Genomic DNA, 18,052 nt, shown 5'->3' with positions numbered 1-18,052 from the left:
GTAAGTTTTTAAAAATAATATTAGTTCCAAGCAGAGAAGCTACAGGTGTGGAAGTGGGAACAGAGATAAGAGGAATCTGACCAATGCAGACTTAATTGTCGGTAGGTCAGGAGGGCTGGTGGCCAAGGTGGTGGCAGGAACTGGGGATGCTACAGACAAGTATGTGAAGTGAGTGCCCAAAAAGGAGAAAAGAATCAAGACGGCAAGGAGAACTAGAGTTCTCCATGGGGTAACTAGAAATTCCAGACCATACCCAGTTATCTTTTCTTTTTGTTTCCTTTTGTAAAAATTCATATCAAAGCATGTCTTTCACTTGTAATAATTTCAGCTGCTACATAAAACACAAATCTCAGATAATATTCCCAGAAAGATATCTTATATGTAAATCTCCATATGTAAATATGTAAATTTAGAATCACGTTAAATAATGAATTGCCTCCAAAGTGCATCATCTTGCAATGATAAATAAAATTAATCTCTTCCTTTAACATTGTATAAATGTAGTGTTGATTTTATTTCTCAAATTCACATGTTCTCTGACAGACTGCAGGGCATTGAATGAAACCATACTATAAAATCTGTAGGGAGAAACAGTGGATTTTAGTAATTTGACTAAATTTGTCATCGATTTGACTGATTTTGACTTTTTTTAACTTCCTGCATTTAAATTGTGAATAAATATTTTGCTACCTCTTGCAAGCACAAATAGAGTTTATTTACCACTGACTCTCATCAAAGAGAAATTTGACTTCCATGATTTAATGCTACTTTAAACAAAGAGAAAACTGCCAAAGCCTGTTTTATTTACAAAAATAACTTGTTTTGTTTAAGAAGTCACTTTATAAAAGTAAAACTGACTGTGAGCTCAGATGAGAAACATTAGTTTGTCTGAGGGGAAACCCACATACTTGCACACACACTGAAAAATCCTAAACTAAAGTATACTGCATTTATATCACTGATATGTATTTTCTCTCATAATTCACGACTCTAGCTATTGAAAAAAAGTGTTCCTTGGATGTTGAACTAACTGTTATCCCTTATGGTGTACTTGTGTCCTCCAAGATGGATGCAGAGTTCTTTAGGATTATTAGACATTGCAAGATAGTGTGGGAGAAACGTCAAGATGAAGATTCTAGGTCCTAGGACAAAGATCTGATGGATTATTAAGACTTGTAACCTAATCAGAGTGCGTCCGCTGGAAAAGAATAGTGTAAGGGAGAGAAAAACACATGTTTTTAAAAGATGATGTAAAAATAACCATTGCTAAAATGTTCCACAGAGCGTTACCTTAAATAGCTAGCTAACTGTTCTTTGCTATTATCTATGAAGACCCACAGCAATGTACGAGAAACGATGGGAGATTTATCTTCCAAGTCAATTCAAAGTAACTCAAAGCAGATACTAGATGGCCAATGAGCAAGTTTAGCTTTTATTTCTGTTAATTATGATGAAATTATCCAAACTTTTAGTTTTAAATCTTCTGCATAGTCTTTGTTTTCCATCCCTGTCTTTAGGCTGTCAATGCAATGAAAGCAAATAATTATTAAATATAAATGGAAACCCCTTTATAAAGGGATTTACTACATGTCAATTTCTTATAAATGTAATAATTCAATTCTCCCCTTTGTATTCTATAACATAACATATGACAAAAGTCATGCAATGTAATTCATGAGGGATAATTTAGTCTGAACTAAGGAAAAATCTCAATTATGGATTACCAGGAAAAATTCTCAGTGCACGGTTATCTAACATCTTGAGGAAACCCCTTCATCGAGCCTGTGTTAACCAACGGCGGACAAGTTCTGTGGGTAACTCAACTCCATCCCATCTTTCATCCCAAATATTGACAACTTTCATCCCCACCTCACAGAGTGTGCATGGTAAGATTACACAATACATAAAAATTCAAGAGCATCTTTTTATTCTTTGACAGGTCATCAGCCTCTACTGGTGGGATTTGCCTGTTATACCTAAGAGTTACCATTGAGTCCAACAAGTTCTCCTTTCCTGGAAAATTAAATATAATATCCCAGAGGTCCCACTTTTACTAAGGTAAAAAGGTGCATATGAGTCAAGAAAGCCCTGGCTTTTCTAGAGAGAAATAACTGTGTTCTTTTACATAGGAAGTCCACTTCCAGGTCCCTGGCATCCTAAGTTTGGGGACAGCTAAATCAGAACTGAGCTCCCTTGGACTCACTCACTAGAGAGAGAGAATGAGTCATGCTCTCCATAAATGTGGTTTGCATTTTATGGTGCCCTGTTAACGTGTTTCAAAATCTGATTGATGGGTACTCGGACAAACATACTGAAATGTGATCTAAACAGTAAGAACATGTTCTGATTACCAAACTGAGAGACAATGGAACAATGACATTTGTGATTTATTGTTGGGTTTTATTTCCTGGCACTCACTTTGGTGATGAGGTGATCTTTGTTTATATGCATTATGGGAACAATCCTTCCCCAGGGATGTTTAAGAGTGTGTTTATTTTTGTATAATAACTTCAGTGTTGTGAGTTCAGCTAAGCTTACTGCATCATACAGCGTTGTTGAGAGTGTATATTACACGTGGTTTTGTTTTTGTTTTTGTTTTTGTTTTAATCACGGGATAAAGAAAAGACAGAAAATAAGTTTAGACTGTTTTTTCCACTAATTTTTCAAAACACATGAACAAAGTTTATACTCAGGAAGGCAGAAAAGCAGAAGGTTATAAACACAGCCTATGGTGCCAGGAAGAGCTGGTTCAAATCCTGAGTCTGTCACTTACCAGATGTGTTGGAAGATGCCAGGCACCAAACTTTTCCAGGACTCACTTCCTCATCTATAAAATAGAGATATAAGAGTAAAAAATTTGTCTTGAGAAACAAATGCAGATAAAATAAATAAAATGCCTGGCATGAATTATGCCTCAATAAATGTTAGTTATTATAGTAATAGTATTTTTATTTATTAAGAAATGATACAGGGACTTCCCTGGTGGCTCAAGTGGTTAAGAATCCGCTGACACGGGTTTGAGCCCCGGTCCAGGAAGATCCCACATGCCGCGGAGCAACTTAGCCCGTGCGCCACAACTACCGAGCCTGTGCTCTAGAGCCCGCGAGCCACAACTCCCGAAGCCCACATGCCCAGAGCCCGTGCTCCACAACAAGAGAAGCCACCACAGTGAGAAGCCCGCGCACTGCAATGAAGAGTAGACCCCGGTCGCCGCAACTAGAGAAAGCCCCCGCGCAGCAACGGAGACCCAATGCAGCCAAAAATAAATAAATAAATGTATTTTTAAAAAAAAAAGAAAATAAAGAAATGATACAGGTTGTATATATACCCTTTGATTGGGTTAGTATCGATCCAAGAAAATGTAAAGAGAAATGTAAAGAGGTTTACAAAAGAACGATTACAGAAAATGGACCTTTAGCAGAATAAATCTTTTCACCCGAAATAGGAAATGAAAAAATCCCAATTTTGAACTTGTCTCTTTGAAGAAACTTCAGATCCTTCCAATTGTAAAATCTGTATGAGAGAACGAAAGCACAGCCTTTTCTACTCATTTGAACAGATATTCTTTTAAGCTGTGCATTTTGAAGGTCTTCATATCAAGAAACATGTTGCAATTAGCCAAGGCAATTACCACCCACGTACTTAGACCTAATATAGTGCTATGAGAACATTTTATAACAAATCTTCAGTGTAAATTAAAAATTAAGATCAGTCCTAGTTAGTTATAAGAAATAATAAACTTCATATTCAGTGTTTTAGCAGGAAAAGAGCAAAAATAGATATGGAAATATCACTGTATAAGTATTAGAGTTCTGAGTAAAAGCTAAAAGCTTGCATTTTAAAAATGATCATTGCAAAGACATTTTGCTAATCACTTCATACAGTTTTACCATTGCAGAGAGATATTAAAATGTATATTTTTTTCTGCAAATATTCATTTGTCGTAAGTAAAATATTAATGTATTGGGAGCTGAATTTTGAGAATACTAAGTATTTATATCTTTTATTCCCAATAAATTCTGGTACCAGAAATAAAGTAAACAAACTCTAAAAGAAACATAACATAGTCTCTTTCTGTCTAATAAATATATAATGGAATCCAAGCCTTATCCCTAAAATGGACCAAGCTTTATTAAGTTGGAACTTTTGGCGTAATTTTTCTGACTAGGTCTTGGCATTACTAGTGGCAGTGCCAAGCTTTATAAATTGAATTTTTTATATAACATGACAGATTCCCTAGGAATGCAAACTGTAGTCATAGACATGGGTCTATAATTCACATATTATTTTATTTTTTAAGATAAAAATCATAGACATATGATTCCACTTTCTAACGCAATGGGCCCCAACTTCTGAGTGATACATATTCTCACAGAGTAATGGACCTTCTGACTGGCCTCTCCTCCAGCACTTCCTTTACTACAACTTCTCACATGCAGAAGAAAAAAATGTTTCTAGCTTGCTCCTGTTAAACAGATAGAAATTACCATTGCTCTATTATCTAAGTATTTATTTTGTGTCTTCTCAAAAGGATAAACTCCAGTGGCAAATACACATTTAAATCACACAACATCCACATTTGTAGATGTCATTTGCAGCTGAAACCTCTAAATAAAAACTTTACTTGTAGATTATTTAAAATTTAGAACTTTTAATGGTGGGGAGAGAGATAAATTAGGAGTTGGGGATTAACATATACACACTACTCTATATAAAATAGATAAACAAGGACTTACTGTATAGTACAGGGAACTATACTCAATATCTTGTAATAACCTATAAGGGAAAAGAATCTGAAAAAGATATATATATATATAATATATATATATATATTATATATATATATATTTGCTGTACACACCTGAAACTAACACAACATTGTAAATCCACTATATTTAAATAAAAATTTTTTAAAACTTTAGAACTTTTGCTCTTTGCATTTTGAAGCAGTTCACAGGAAAAAATAGACACATATGACGCTAGTCTACTGAATTTGAGAACTCTAAATTTTAACTACATTGTCTAGTAAATGGCGACTGATCAAGTTTCCTTTGGAGAAACTGATGCACATTGTTTGAATGAGTAATGAGAGAAATGAAAGCGAGTTTTCTTTCTTTCTGGAGCTCGTAGCTCATGACTCCCAATCCCCCTTTTTATCATTAGTAAGTAAAGAGATATAAGTAAACAATGTAAATTAGAAACTATTGCTTCATTCTAAAATTCACTTATTTTAATATGTTAATGGCAAGGTACTATACAATAATGTAAAGACTTATTGCTAATTTTGTGTGTATAATAAAAGAATTAGAAGGATCAACACAAGACGAATGTGAGTTGAATGGAAAACAATTGATGATGTATTGTTGAGATATTTAAACTCAATCAGGATAGTGAAGATCTAGAGAACCAAGCCAACTTAGAGGCAGTGTGTGACTAATGTAATAAACTGAAGCAAATTCAATAAAAGTTTTGTTTATTACCTTTTCTTGAATTTTTTCTAGATCCCAAACAATTATTAGACCATAGATCTTTAAAAAAATAAAACCTATAGAGTTGTTCTACAAATGTTAATTGCATAAGCCTATATTTCAATATCTGCTTACATAATTCATATATGAACATGTGAACACTTATGTACAAGAAAAGATAATGATTGAATTTCATTGTTGTTATCAATTCCTGGTAAAAGCAGTATAAACATTTGAGAAATTCAAAGTAAATGCACTTCAGTGAAAGGCAAGGACAAATTTTACCATGAAAATTATTCATATGCAATATTATATATCTCATATCAATGTCTTATTCCATAAAAATAGCTACGTTAGGCTTTGCATGTAAATATTTAGAACAAATACATTTGCATGACTCCATTTTTGTCCTAAGGATTGAATACAAATTGCATTTGTTTAAAGATGTTTATTTAAGTTCAATTTTAACAAACATATAATTTTGGGTGAAAAGTATCAAGCAATGAATTTCACATATTATACAGAGAATAATCCATGTTGCAAAATCATAAACACCATATGAAGATAACAAGATAGGCTTTCTTGAAATTTTAAATTAGATTAAATAAGCTTGAAAGATTGTACTAAATGCTAACATATGGAATATAAGATTTCCAAATGTTAATTTAGTTAACTTTCTTATAGTAACTATACACACCTACTATTTTATGTCTATTTCTAGAAGTAACATAGTAAACTATAAGATATATTTCAGTAGAACAAGGAGGCCATCTTGAGGTCATTCTAGAAATGTACATGTTATTCTTACACAGAGCCCACACACAGTTTATGATTTAAAAAAATACAACCTTTGAGCAGTTAATATTTCCCGTATAAAATGTTATGTTTCTTAAAAAAAAAAAAAAAAACCCAAAAGGCAAAGTTTCTCAAGAGCATTTAGATTTACTTGAAAGCATCCTCTCTCTCTCTCTCTCTCTCTCTCTCTGCCTCTTTGTTTCTGTCTGTCTGTCTGCCTCACACACACACACACACACATGCACACACACACAAAGACTACAAAGAAGTTGTTTTTTGCTGAATGATGGATAAAATTTAAAATAAGTATAAGACTGTACAAAATGCTTCAGCAAAACTGTCTTAAATATTTTTCTACAGTTGTAAAATAGAAACTTCCCACAAATATTGGTCCATGCACTTCATTAATCCATTGTATATCTATTTTGCCTTTCTAGTTCTAGAAAAATAGAAATAACATGTTTTATGAAACACTTCATTAATCCATTGTATATCTATTTTGCCTTTCTAGTTCTAGAAAAATAGAAATAACATGTTTAATGTGAGGTTTTGAGTTGCCCCATGTTTGCCTTCTCCTATGCACTTTGAGTTAAAACTGGGCTCGCTGGACCATTGGCGGAATGTTCTGGCCCCTCAGGGCCACTTGCAGGTTTGGAACTTTCATCCTCTTTATTTCCTTCAGGGGTCTTATCCAGGGCACCAGGTGGGCTCACACAGTTGGTATCCTGCTTTGCTTTGTCCACTTCATTATCAAATTCAATTTTATCTTCTTGTTGGTTGTTTTTCTTCACCTGCCCATTCTGGGCAGGGCAGGTGCTAGCAATGACGTCATACAGGAATTGGTATTGCTCCTAATAAAGGGAAGAAGGAAGGAATTAAATAAAAGAGGTTTATGTCATTATTTTTACATCAGATGAAATTTAGCAAGACTTAATCCTTTACTTGGGGAAGACCTGGGTATCAGAAAACAATTCTCATGTGTTTTCATAAAAAGAACATTTTAAATGGTTGACCCTCCTTACAGTTCTAAAGGACTGACTGCAGGGCAATCTTCAGAATTTACCTTGTAGCCACACCAAACTGGTGCTCGGCCCCCTCGCAGGCCGTGTGGGGTGTCTCATTCCTAAGCTTTTGCAAAGGAAGCCATTTTTGGTGCCCACCGTCTTGGTTCATGCCTACGTATCATTTAGCATCAGATCAGGAGTCACCGGCTTCAGGAAGCCAATCTGATCCCCTTGGGTTAAATTCAGTGCCCTCATTCATATTCTTCTAATAATTTCTCTGTCATTTCACTTACTACATTGTTTAATAAATGTCTGCCTTTTCCTCACACTAAACAATGAGTCTCTTAATGGCAAAACACATAGCAGGCACTCAATATACTTTTAACATCAGTACATGCAAGCTCAAGGTCATACATAAGTAAAAGCTGCCTATATTTGAGTGAGTAGTTAAGTTTACTTTGTTACTAATTCCCAGACCATCATCTGTGGTCACTACCACTTACAGGGGACACAGCTTGGATTGATTACGACAATGCTCACTCGTTATCCTCTCTGTATCCACACCTCTTTGCAAGGTGACTTTGCAGGCCCTTTGGACAAAGGTTGAGTCTACGACCCCATGCCCTACACCTGAGCTGGCCTTGTGACTTGTTCAGATAATAAAATGCAGAGGAAGGCATGCTCCAGTCCCAAGCCTTGGCTCCAAGGGGTCTCACTCTGCCCCTACGAACCCTGCTGCCTTTATGGGAATGTGTCGGGCTAGGCTTCTGGATGAGGAGAGACGTGGGATCCACTCATCCCCATTGCCACAGCTAAATGCCAGCCAACTGCCAGCCTAGTGGCAATCAAGGTCCTTTTGGACAAGCCAAATCCCAGTGGACACAACAGCGACAGCACACATATCAGTGAGCCTGGTCCAGGTTGGCTAAGCCTAATGTGATCAGCAGAACTATTCAGCTGATCAAACATATCATTGAATTATAATAAACGTTATTTATTTTCAGTCTCTAAATTTTGGGGTGGCTTGCTACACAGCAAAACAAATTGATACAGGATTAAAGGTGGGGGAACTGAAGGAATCCATGAGCTTTTAAAAAAATGTTCTTCAAGAGCCGCCACCACAAAGTGTTGGCAAACTCCAATTAGGTCTCTGATGTATACTAATAATAATTCAATGTGAATTATCATGTAAAATGGAATTTAAAAGAGAAGACTAGAAAAGTAAATAGAAAAGAAGTAATGGAAAGGAGAGGATCAGAAGTGGGGGAGGGGAGGGAAGGAGCGAGAAGAAATCGTCAAAATAAAAATGCAAAACATGTTAAAAGCAATGATGAGGTATACTTACAAATGTGGGAACCATTCCCGGCCTAGCTTTGCGTAGAGATTTTACTGCTTGAAAAACATCTATCACCTCTTCTGTTTCTGCGCTTTCCAAGAGATTTAACAAAGCACAAAATATTCCTGTTTGCTGAGATCCATCTCTAAAAAAGAAAGAATAGATTTAAAAAAATTCTACATTACATGGAGAAAGTGACATTGGAATAAAAATTGAAAGAGCGAGACAAGAATACATGCTTCACTTTATGTTTACTGTAATTAATTTTATTCCAGTCTCTTAAGAGCAAAGCATTTCTGCTAAGTGCATGTTTTATGCAAACTTTTTCAATTTGGGAATATAATAATCCTTTAGTTTAAGAAATATTTGTCGTAAGCTTTAAAAATATACTTTCTTCTATTAGTACTTTACCAATTATAATGCACTTTAATTTACATCTGAAGTTGTTAAGACAAATATGATAATATCCTCCAGATAGATGAGGATACTGAGATTTAGGGAAGATAAAGGCATGGTTAGAAACTGATGAAACCAGAAATACTGGACCTGATATTTTGTAAATTACTAAACCACATGCTTTTTCTCCTCTCTTCTGCCTCTCCAGTGCTTTTTACAAATGTTAACACTTCTGCACCAATAGAAAAATGATACCTAGTGAAGTTACTAATTAAAAAGAGGGCAACCAAATTACTTACCAAACTGTGAAAGGTATGTTAGATTATAATAAAAATTCAATTTAAAGAATATGTTAATAGCAGAACTTTATTTATTGTGCATAACAAGGAACATATAGTAGGTATTCAGCCATTCCCTAAGAAACACATACAGTTTTAAAACCTAAACTTCCCTTATTTTTCTTTCCATGTAAGTTTTACCTTTGAAAACTCAAATGCCAAAAATGCCAAAAAGTAATATCTGTCTAAGGTCTTGATTATAGCATATACAATTCTAATAATAATAATGAAGGTTTCTCAAAAATTCTAAAAGCCCTTTGCTAGATTTACATTTCTCATTTTACTTTACTATTTTTCATTTCTAATTTACTTTACCATTTTTTATGCAAACATTTTATATCACATACCCTTCTTTCAATATCTCTTATTTAAGGTGGATGTCTATCACAGATGAAAGTAAGTGTCTGCATAACAGAAGTTAATCAAATCAAGTATTATTATGTATATTATTAAAATCTTTGCCTTTGGGGTCCGTTTAGAGAGTCAGGTGATGGGTTTCAAATCGAAGCTGCTAAACATTGAGATTTCAGTTTAATAAATAGCTTAAGATATGTTTAGTGGAGGCAAAGCATTCAGTCTTCTGGATTTTACTGACGCCTAATAGCATGGCTCAATGCACTAGGCAGAAATAAAATGCAACATCCGTCCATCCGTCTGTCCTTGCATCCTTCATTTCACTCGTTCATTCGTTCATTCAGGACATGTGACATTCCAGGTTCACAGCCTAACAACATTGTACTAAAATATAATTATTTCTACTGTATTTCTATAATAGTTATGCTGTGGGAGCACATGGCAGAGAGTGACCGACTCCCTAAGAGGCTTCCACTGCGGTCATACATTTTTATCTGTTAGGAGGAATAGAATTTAACAGAAGGTGCAAACCAAGAGGTCAAGAAGGATGCTGATTTTTAGCACACATCCCATCGAATCCCACCCACCTGCAGTGAATGAGGAGAGGCACATTCCTGTGAAATTTATTCCCTTCGGTGGAATTCTTCTTGGGAAGTTTCTGTTTGAGATTCTGAATCATTGAGATTAATTCTTTGGGCTCCACGGGCAGTTCTTCCCCATTCCAATTATTAAATTGGTACTGGTACACAGTTCGTGGATCTTTCCTCTAAAACCAGAAGGAAAGGGAACATGAACTCGAGTGAAGCTCAGCCCATCTGATAAGTTGATAGTCATGTTTTCCTCACAGTTACTTTCATTTAAATCATTTAAAATTTTTATTCTGAGAACATTATAGAGAGAGTTGCTTTGTGTTCATAGAATGGTTTATATTAGTTTTTCAACCAGATCAATTACCCCAAAGATACATACTCCTGAAATTGTTTGTATACCTTGGAATGTCTCAGTTCAAATGCACGGATGGTATAGGCTGAAGATTTATTGGTGTCCTTCATATGAACTTCTACGTCTCCATATGTTTGCTTTCCTTCCTCCCAGTACTGAGAACAGGCTTCCTAGAGAAGAAAGAACATGATTCAACATTATCTGCCCAAGGGTTCTGTTTGTTTTTAAATGCACTCAGAGTACCTCTCTCTGTCTTTGCTCTATCCCTGTCCTCTTTCTCTTTTCTTCCCTCTGTTCTATTAAATTTGAAATTACAACTTGTGCTCTAAAATTGAACCTTAATCATAAAGATCTAAAATCTATTTGAAGTATGTTGGACATCCATTCAACAAATACATGGTGTTGCCTTGTGCAAATCAAGGGAACCTAGGGATAGCCGAGGTGGCCAGGACACCACAGGTACGGCTCTGCCATCCCTGGTGTAGATCTCAGATTCGTTTTTCCCTTCCTTCCATACCCTCACCATCACCTTTTCAAAATGGATGGACTGACCTGATGTTGGTCATGACCCCTGCAATAACTTAAGTCTCTCTGTTCCTCCAGGGATCCTTGGGGAAGGAGGTTACACCTCTTGGAGCTTTGTCTCTATCTTGTCTATATCAGTTGATTGAATATACAAGGAAAGGGTCAAATTGAAGAACAGGTGGATCACAAAGGTATTTCCTCCTTCCTCAAATGGTTTTCCACCAAATACAGTCCCACAGTTGCTGACCATGATAGGCATTCCTGCCCACACTCCCGTTCCATTTCCTGACTTTCCCAATTTAGATGAAGGAAAAGATTGCTAGAATTCCACGTTGAAAATCTGAACATAGATTTCTTTTTTAAAAAAGACAAAACAGAAAGATTAAAAAAAAAACTATTTTCTATGTACAAGGGTACATAGGGAAAAGAGAGAGAGAAAAAGAAGGCATATAGTATAATGCATACTTATGAGAATATTTATTAAATAAGCTTGAACATATGTCAGATAATGTGTTAGGTGCTAAAACTAAGATGTACTGCCAGGTAAATTTTGATAACTTGAGGTATTAGGAAAGGCTCAAATACATGTAACAGGCATTAGGCAGAAGATCAAGTTAGATCTCAGGTTCGCCTCCAACTATAGAATTTTATGACAATAAATATTACGTGGATATAAAGAAGACAGGATTGAGATAAATTTTCCGGAGTTTTATCGTTCTAGAAGAACGGGATCAAAATGGGAAGAGAGGGCACATTTAGATACATGGAATGTCAGAAAATCAAGTCAGTGAGGAGAACGCAAATGATGTGTCAAGATTCAGTCAGTAAATCTACTTGTCCAGGGTGGAAAGTATGGAAAACATAAAAATATGAGGAAAATGGAAAGATACATAGAGCCCGATTATTGAGGGTCATAAATATCAGACTGAGGAGTTTGGTTTCTATCCTGAAAAAAAAAAGGAAAATGTGACTGTTTGTTGTTTTTAGCAGAGGGTGGCACTGAGATTGCTGTGCATTATATGATCCGTGAGCATTAGGCAGGGCTGGTGAGGGGCAAACAGGAGAGAGGGTCGGAACCCGGATGCAAAACTTTGGGGGCCAGCGCTTGGACGGAAAACGGGGAGAACGAACAAATGGAATTGTGTGACAGAGGGATCAAAAGGACTCAGGTATAACAATCAAGTAAGTAATCCAAGAATGAAGAATCAGATTTTAGAACAGAAAGACTTAAAAGCTTCTTAAAAGTACAAACCTGGTCTCCATTCTTTAGCTCTGTCAGCATAACAATCACCTTGACTTTTCTTTGGAATATCATTTGCCAAAAGTCACCAATGGTCTCTTTCAGTGGTCCCTGAGCTGCAATCATCACTTCAGGTTTCCAATAACTCTTTAAAAAAAAATAAAGGTGAGACTTAGTTACTTGTGCTGGAGAGAGAACAGTGGATGCTTAAAATAACCGTTTGAAATTACAGTCACTTAATTTGATATCAATGCTGTTACCTAATATTAAGATGCTTAGGTCCAATCCTGTGATAAACCATAGTGGAAAAGCATATAAAAAAAGATTTTATATATATATATATATCTGAATCACTTTGCTGTACGGCAGAAGTTAACATGACATGGTAAAGCAACTATACTTTAACTTTTTAAAAGTGAAAAAAAAAAAAGATTCTTAGGTCCAAAAAACAATGTGATATGTATATATAAGATATTTACTTAGTTAATGACAATACCTGGCTAATAGTGTGAAATCAAGTTTAGAAGATATTATTTTAGAAAACTAACAATTTTTCCTTCCAAAAATATCATTTTTTCCACTGGAAAGCTTAATGTGATGGTAAAAAGAAAAAAAAGCATAAGCATTTCAAGTTATCTTCATCATGTCTCTAATTTGTTTATATATTCTTCTGCTATCTTATAATTAATATTCTATGAATACATATCAATATTTTAAGAAAACTGGGAAAAGAAATAAATTCAACTCAGTGTACATGCAAAAAGTATTTACTGAACTACTAAAAGTTCCTTGTTTGAATTCTCAGTGTATCAAAAAAAAGGTATGTGACACAGACTCATTTAAATATTCAGAAAATCTGAATGAAAAGTCTTTAACTATACAAATATGCAAATGTGGGTTTGCTTACAATTTGTGTATATGAGTAAGTATAAACATTTTCAAATACTTGCTTTTGCTGAAAGGTCATTATTTTTCAAATTATATTATAGTCATATTTGCCATAAACTGTAACTAATAGCATTGTTTTGTTTTGTATCGACTCATTAGGTTTTAACGTCTGAGTGTTGCAATAAGTTAAGATATAGCATTAAAAGTGGAAACTCTCATGTCAATCAATACATAGTTATGGTCAAGCTCATCATTCTTTTATAGAATCACTTAATGCATGGCCATAATAACATACATATATTTTTTAGAGTCGGACCTTGGGTTTTGGAAGCATAAGGACCTACCATTACAAAGGAGGCATTGATGTATTTGCTCGTCTCCTCCGAGTCACTCTCATCATCAGAGGACTCATCTGAGTCGTGCTCACTCTCCTTGCTCAGCTCCAGTTCATGTTTAAGTGTTACTCTGTTAAAGTCATCTACGCAAAACAAAGTAGCAGTCAGTCTTCCTTTAAAGGCCTAATCCGTGCTTGATCGTCACGTGGAAATTAGAAAGTCACTTAGAAGTGACAGATTACATGATGTACATGTATTGATCTACAAGGAATGAGATCCTGCTCCATTTTTATTGATCAACAAATTATTTTCTAAAAGCCTAATAGAAAGAAGATCCCAAGAAAGTTCCAGGAAAAAATATAGGCCATAACTCTATGTCATAATATTCCATACGATTATGCAATCTTTGATACATATACTTTAGATTTCCATGGAGTATCATCATTCTGATGGATAAAAATTTTAAAAATACATATATGTTAATAAAATACATAGCTTAAGTAAAAACCTAATTTCTCAATTATATCATATTAACATTCAATTAACAATCTTAATTAAATGGGTATCTCAGATAATTATTTCAACAAGAAAAGTATTTAGTCCATAATTTCTCACTGTTTCTCAATTTCTTTCATTTATAATAACCTGATCAAATGATCTGATTAGCTACATCACCATCAATTCCATAGTTTAAACTATATTCATAAGGACCTCTTCAGTAATTAACTAGGTCAGCCATGCATTGATTCGATTTATTTGGTTGTCCAGCTTATTACCTTGGGTTATATTTTCTCCATGCTAGTTTTAGTGTAGGCAACTGAATAAAATTATAGTTGCACCAGGTGTGGTCCTATCAATATACTTAAGTAACAAAATTCAAGTCTTGAAAATGATGCTTATTTTGATCTGTTAAATTTGATGATTTATAGTATATTTCCCATCTACTTTTAACCTCCTTGGTGTAAGGAAGGGATAAGCAGAAAACATAAAGGGAATAAAAGGATGTAATTTTGCTATTTAACAATTACCCTGGAGTAAATAACTGCAATAAACTGAAGATGAGAGAAAACCGGTAAAGAGGACTTGGCTTTTTCTCCCCCAGATTCAGAGGTTACATCTTTCTGAAAACCCATTTCTGAACTAATTGGTACAAAGAAAACACAGAATATTGTCTGTCCTCCAAAGTCCATTGTAAATGTCTGGGGTTCAATGTATTTGCTACAACTAAAATTCAAATAGCCTATAACTATTCTCTACTGTCAAGCAAATGTTGAAAACTTGCTTCCAAATGGTTTGTGTGTGTGTCTCACATTAAACAAATTCAAAAGAGAGCTTCACGGTGCTTTGTGACCACCTAGAGGGGTGGGATGGGGAGGGTGGGAGGGAGGGAGATGCAAGAGGGAAGAGAAATGGGAACCTATTGTATATGTATAACTGATTCACTTTGTTATAAAGCAGAAGCTAACACACTATTGTAAGGCAATTATACTTCAATAAAGATGTCTAAAGAAAAAAAAAAAAAAAAAAAAAGAGAGCTTCACTTTATCTGATACAAAAAATAAAATAAGCTGCATACATGGAATGATGTTAGAATTCCTGTTTTTACTCTTATTTTCTTCTTGATTCCCAATGTGCTGTATCCTCCAGCTCCTATATGAAGGAAGTCTCTGAGGGGGGAAAAAAAAAACAGAAAGGAAAACTCCTTTAAAAATTTATGTTTTGGCTTAGTTTATTATTGTAGTTTATTATTGATGCTCCCTAAAGAAAAGAATTTCACCAGGCTTTGTGAAATTTGCATACCTTCCCTAAGGGCACAATTTTTAAGTTTGCCTCTGAATTTTTCTTTATAATTGCTCAGGTATTAAGTACTTTGACATGGCGAATTTGAACATATACAATTATGTAACAGAATGTGTTTCCCGGTTAAGAGGTGCTGGATAGCAAAATAGTATGGTTTATTCTTGTGTAAGTTGAAAGCACCACATAGATGTTGATTATTCTCCATATTGCAAAAGCAATGGTAAATTATTTTAAATGATCCAAAGTAAATTCTCCAGATGAAGCATTTGCCGAAGACTAGGCTCACGCTTCAAATAATCAATACCTCATTTCTTTAAGCCCTCCAGACTCTCTCCCTCTCCCTCGCCGTAGCTAATCAGTCGACAAGACCTATCATTTCTCTAGGTGGAGCTCTCAGATCCTTCTGCTTTTCTCTCTTCCTACTTAGTCCAATCTGCTTTCATTTCTCACTTGAAAACATCAGCAGTTTTTTCACTGGCCTCTTTATCTTCAATCTCGCTTTCTCTAATCCTTCTAAAACACAAAACAGAGCAGGTCCCCCCTCAGGTTCTTGGCAGCTCCCCATCTTTGTTAGGAAGGATCCAGCATCCCACGGAAAGCCTGTCGGGAGATGCCCTTGACTGTCTCTGCAGCCTCGCCTCCTGCTGGGACCCTCTGCACTGCAGCCAAACCTACTCCCCCAGCCTTGGAAGGCGCTAAGCTGTCCTTTAACTCTTGGCAGATTCTCAGGTGTGTTTTCTGCCTGGACTATCCTTGTCCCTTTTTCTCACTCTGCTAACCTCTACTCACCCTTTAGATATCTGTTTACTGGTCAATCTCTACTGGAAGATCTCCCTGCCTGCAGTCTTCTCTTCCCAATAAATAACTTAAATAAATATTTTTCAAGTGGATGAATAACCTAAACTGAGAGAGCTCATCATACAAAGTTCAGGAAGATTATACACACACATTATACACATATATGTGTGTGTATATATAGGTATGTGTGAATATGTATTGTATATAAATGTTTCGAAAACTATGGTGACTTCTTTCAAACTAAATATGGAACCTTGTTTCAAATCACACTCCAGCCTCTTCATTTCTTAGCCTCTTCACCTCCTATAGTATTCCTCCTCTCTTCAGACATCCACATTCCCCACTCCACTTTTGTAGGTAGATTTCATTCCGAAGATTGCATCACTTTAAAAATTATGACTTCAACCATCCTTCCTATGGAAAATTACCTCTATTCTTCCTAGTCATTTATTCTAGTACCTCCAATCCAGCAATCTGCAATCCTATGAAAACCTTTATCATATTGTTTTTACTCCTTTCTCTTTTTCCCTCATGTCTTTCTGTGGCCAATACGCTCTTTATCGTCCACACTATATCATTCATTTGCAAATACCCTTAAAGGCTTTGCCTCCCAACTTTCAATTATTCACTTTAAAAAATTCTAGATGGATTTAACCCAACTATACACAGCTCTAACCCCAATGTTACTGTAGGATACAAAAACAAAACAAAACAAAAAACCGACTGGCTCTCTTTAATTTCATGACCATAAATTTCAAAAGATCCAACAGTAATTCTGGCACCCCTACCACCTTTTCCTGGGAGATTGCTTTCTTACTTTGATAGAACTATTTCACATGCTTTTCTCTTTCTCAAGCACAAGGCCTTCTTTGCCCTACTCACTTCTGTCCCCCCAGACTCCCAACCAATGATCTTACTTCGTATTCTCTTGAGAAAAATAAGGCAATTAGACAAGAACTGCCTCGACTTCCCGTCACTAATCTACCAACCAACCTCCATCTCTATCCTCATTTTCTGTCTCCCTTTCTGCTTAGATGGAATAATTTCACTGTTTCTATGAGAGCTGTGGTCACTACCTCTCTGGATCACACTCAATCCCCATGTCCACATACAAATCACTTTGATTCTTGTGCCTAGAATTGTACTCAGTACAGAGCACAGACTTAATCATATTTGTTCAGCCAAAGAATTTACCCTTTTTTTAAGTGACCTTACATATGAATGTTTAAATTAAATGTATAAGTGTTTTAAACAGTGTCTGTCTATATGCAGTATAGTGGGGTTAGTGTATTAAAGGCGGTCAATTTATCAGCTAAAAGAGCAAGAATAAGAAAACACCCCTCTATTGAAGACCGTGCCGGTAGCCTACTAGCTCTTCCATCACAGTACAGTCTTCTGGTGGATCGTGGTACTTGGTGATTATCTCAAGCTCCACTCCCACCCCAGTCCCACTCTGATCCAAAACGTTAAACGATTCTGCATCTGATTAAAAGCACATTCGTGGTCTTGTTGTGAAACTCTGAATTGACCTGTTTGGTAGTTTACGGAAAGATTCAATAAACTGAAAATCATAGGTGAAAGAGAAAAGTTACAAAACATTTTTTTGACAACTGAGCAATTTGGAGATAGCTATGCCAACTCTCTGAAATCACAGTGAGCTACATCCTAGGTTAGTGTTCAGAGTAACTGCCTGATAAATAGCTTAGGACACACATATTTATCCTTTAGTTTCTGTCTACCAGCTCCAGCCAGTTCATGTTCCTAAGTAGTCATAGACTCCTCTAACTATTTCCTTTACAAACCAAAACCAGATGTAGTTTTTAAAGGTGAGAT

General features: G+C 35.5%; 1 protein-coding gene across 7 annotated transcripts in view; it reads right to left on the bottom strand.

Annotated features, from left to right (window-relative positions):
• Nucleotides 1–5,520: 5,520 nt before the first annotated feature.
• The window catches only part of PTPRC (protein tyrosine phosphatase receptor type C), a 122,035-nt gene continuing 109,503 nt past the window's right edge, over nucleotides 5,521–18,052 (bottom strand). For 4 of the 7 annotated variants that reach the window (XM_036825895.1, XM_036825902.1, XM_036825913.1 and 1 more), the window contains 7 exons: nucleotides 15,198–15,288; nucleotides 13,631–13,764; nucleotides 12,411–12,545; nucleotides 10,681–10,803; nucleotides 10,279–10,457; nucleotides 8,613–8,748; nucleotides 5,521–7,114 (listed from right to left, as the gene is read on the bottom strand). In XM_036825895.1, coding sequence (XP_036681790.1) covers nucleotides 6,839–7,114; nucleotides 8,613–8,748; nucleotides 10,279–10,457; nucleotides 10,681–10,803; nucleotides 12,411–12,545; nucleotides 13,631–13,764; nucleotides 15,198–15,288 — 1,074 coding nt within the window. In that variant the 3' untranslated portion in view covers nucleotides 5,521–6,838. The remainder of the gene's footprint in view (nucleotides 7,115–8,612; nucleotides 8,749–10,278; nucleotides 10,458–10,680; nucleotides 10,804–12,410; nucleotides 12,546–13,630; nucleotides 13,765–15,197; nucleotides 15,289–18,052) is intronic. The other 3 variants (XM_036825929.1, XM_036825936.1, XM_036825945.1) reach the window with 1 other exon arrangement.

The sequence above is a fragment of the Balaenoptera musculus genome, chromosome 1 (assembly GCF_009873245.2).
Source record: "Balaenoptera musculus isolate JJ_BM4_2016_0621 chromosome 1, mBalMus1.pri.v3, whole genome shotgun sequence".
Lineage (NCBI taxonomy): Eukaryota > Metazoa > Chordata > Mammalia > Artiodactyla > Balaenopteridae > Balaenoptera > Balaenoptera musculus.
The sequence above is the reverse complement of the archived record's forward strand: the minus strand, read 5'-3'. Positions and strand labels throughout refer to the sequence as shown.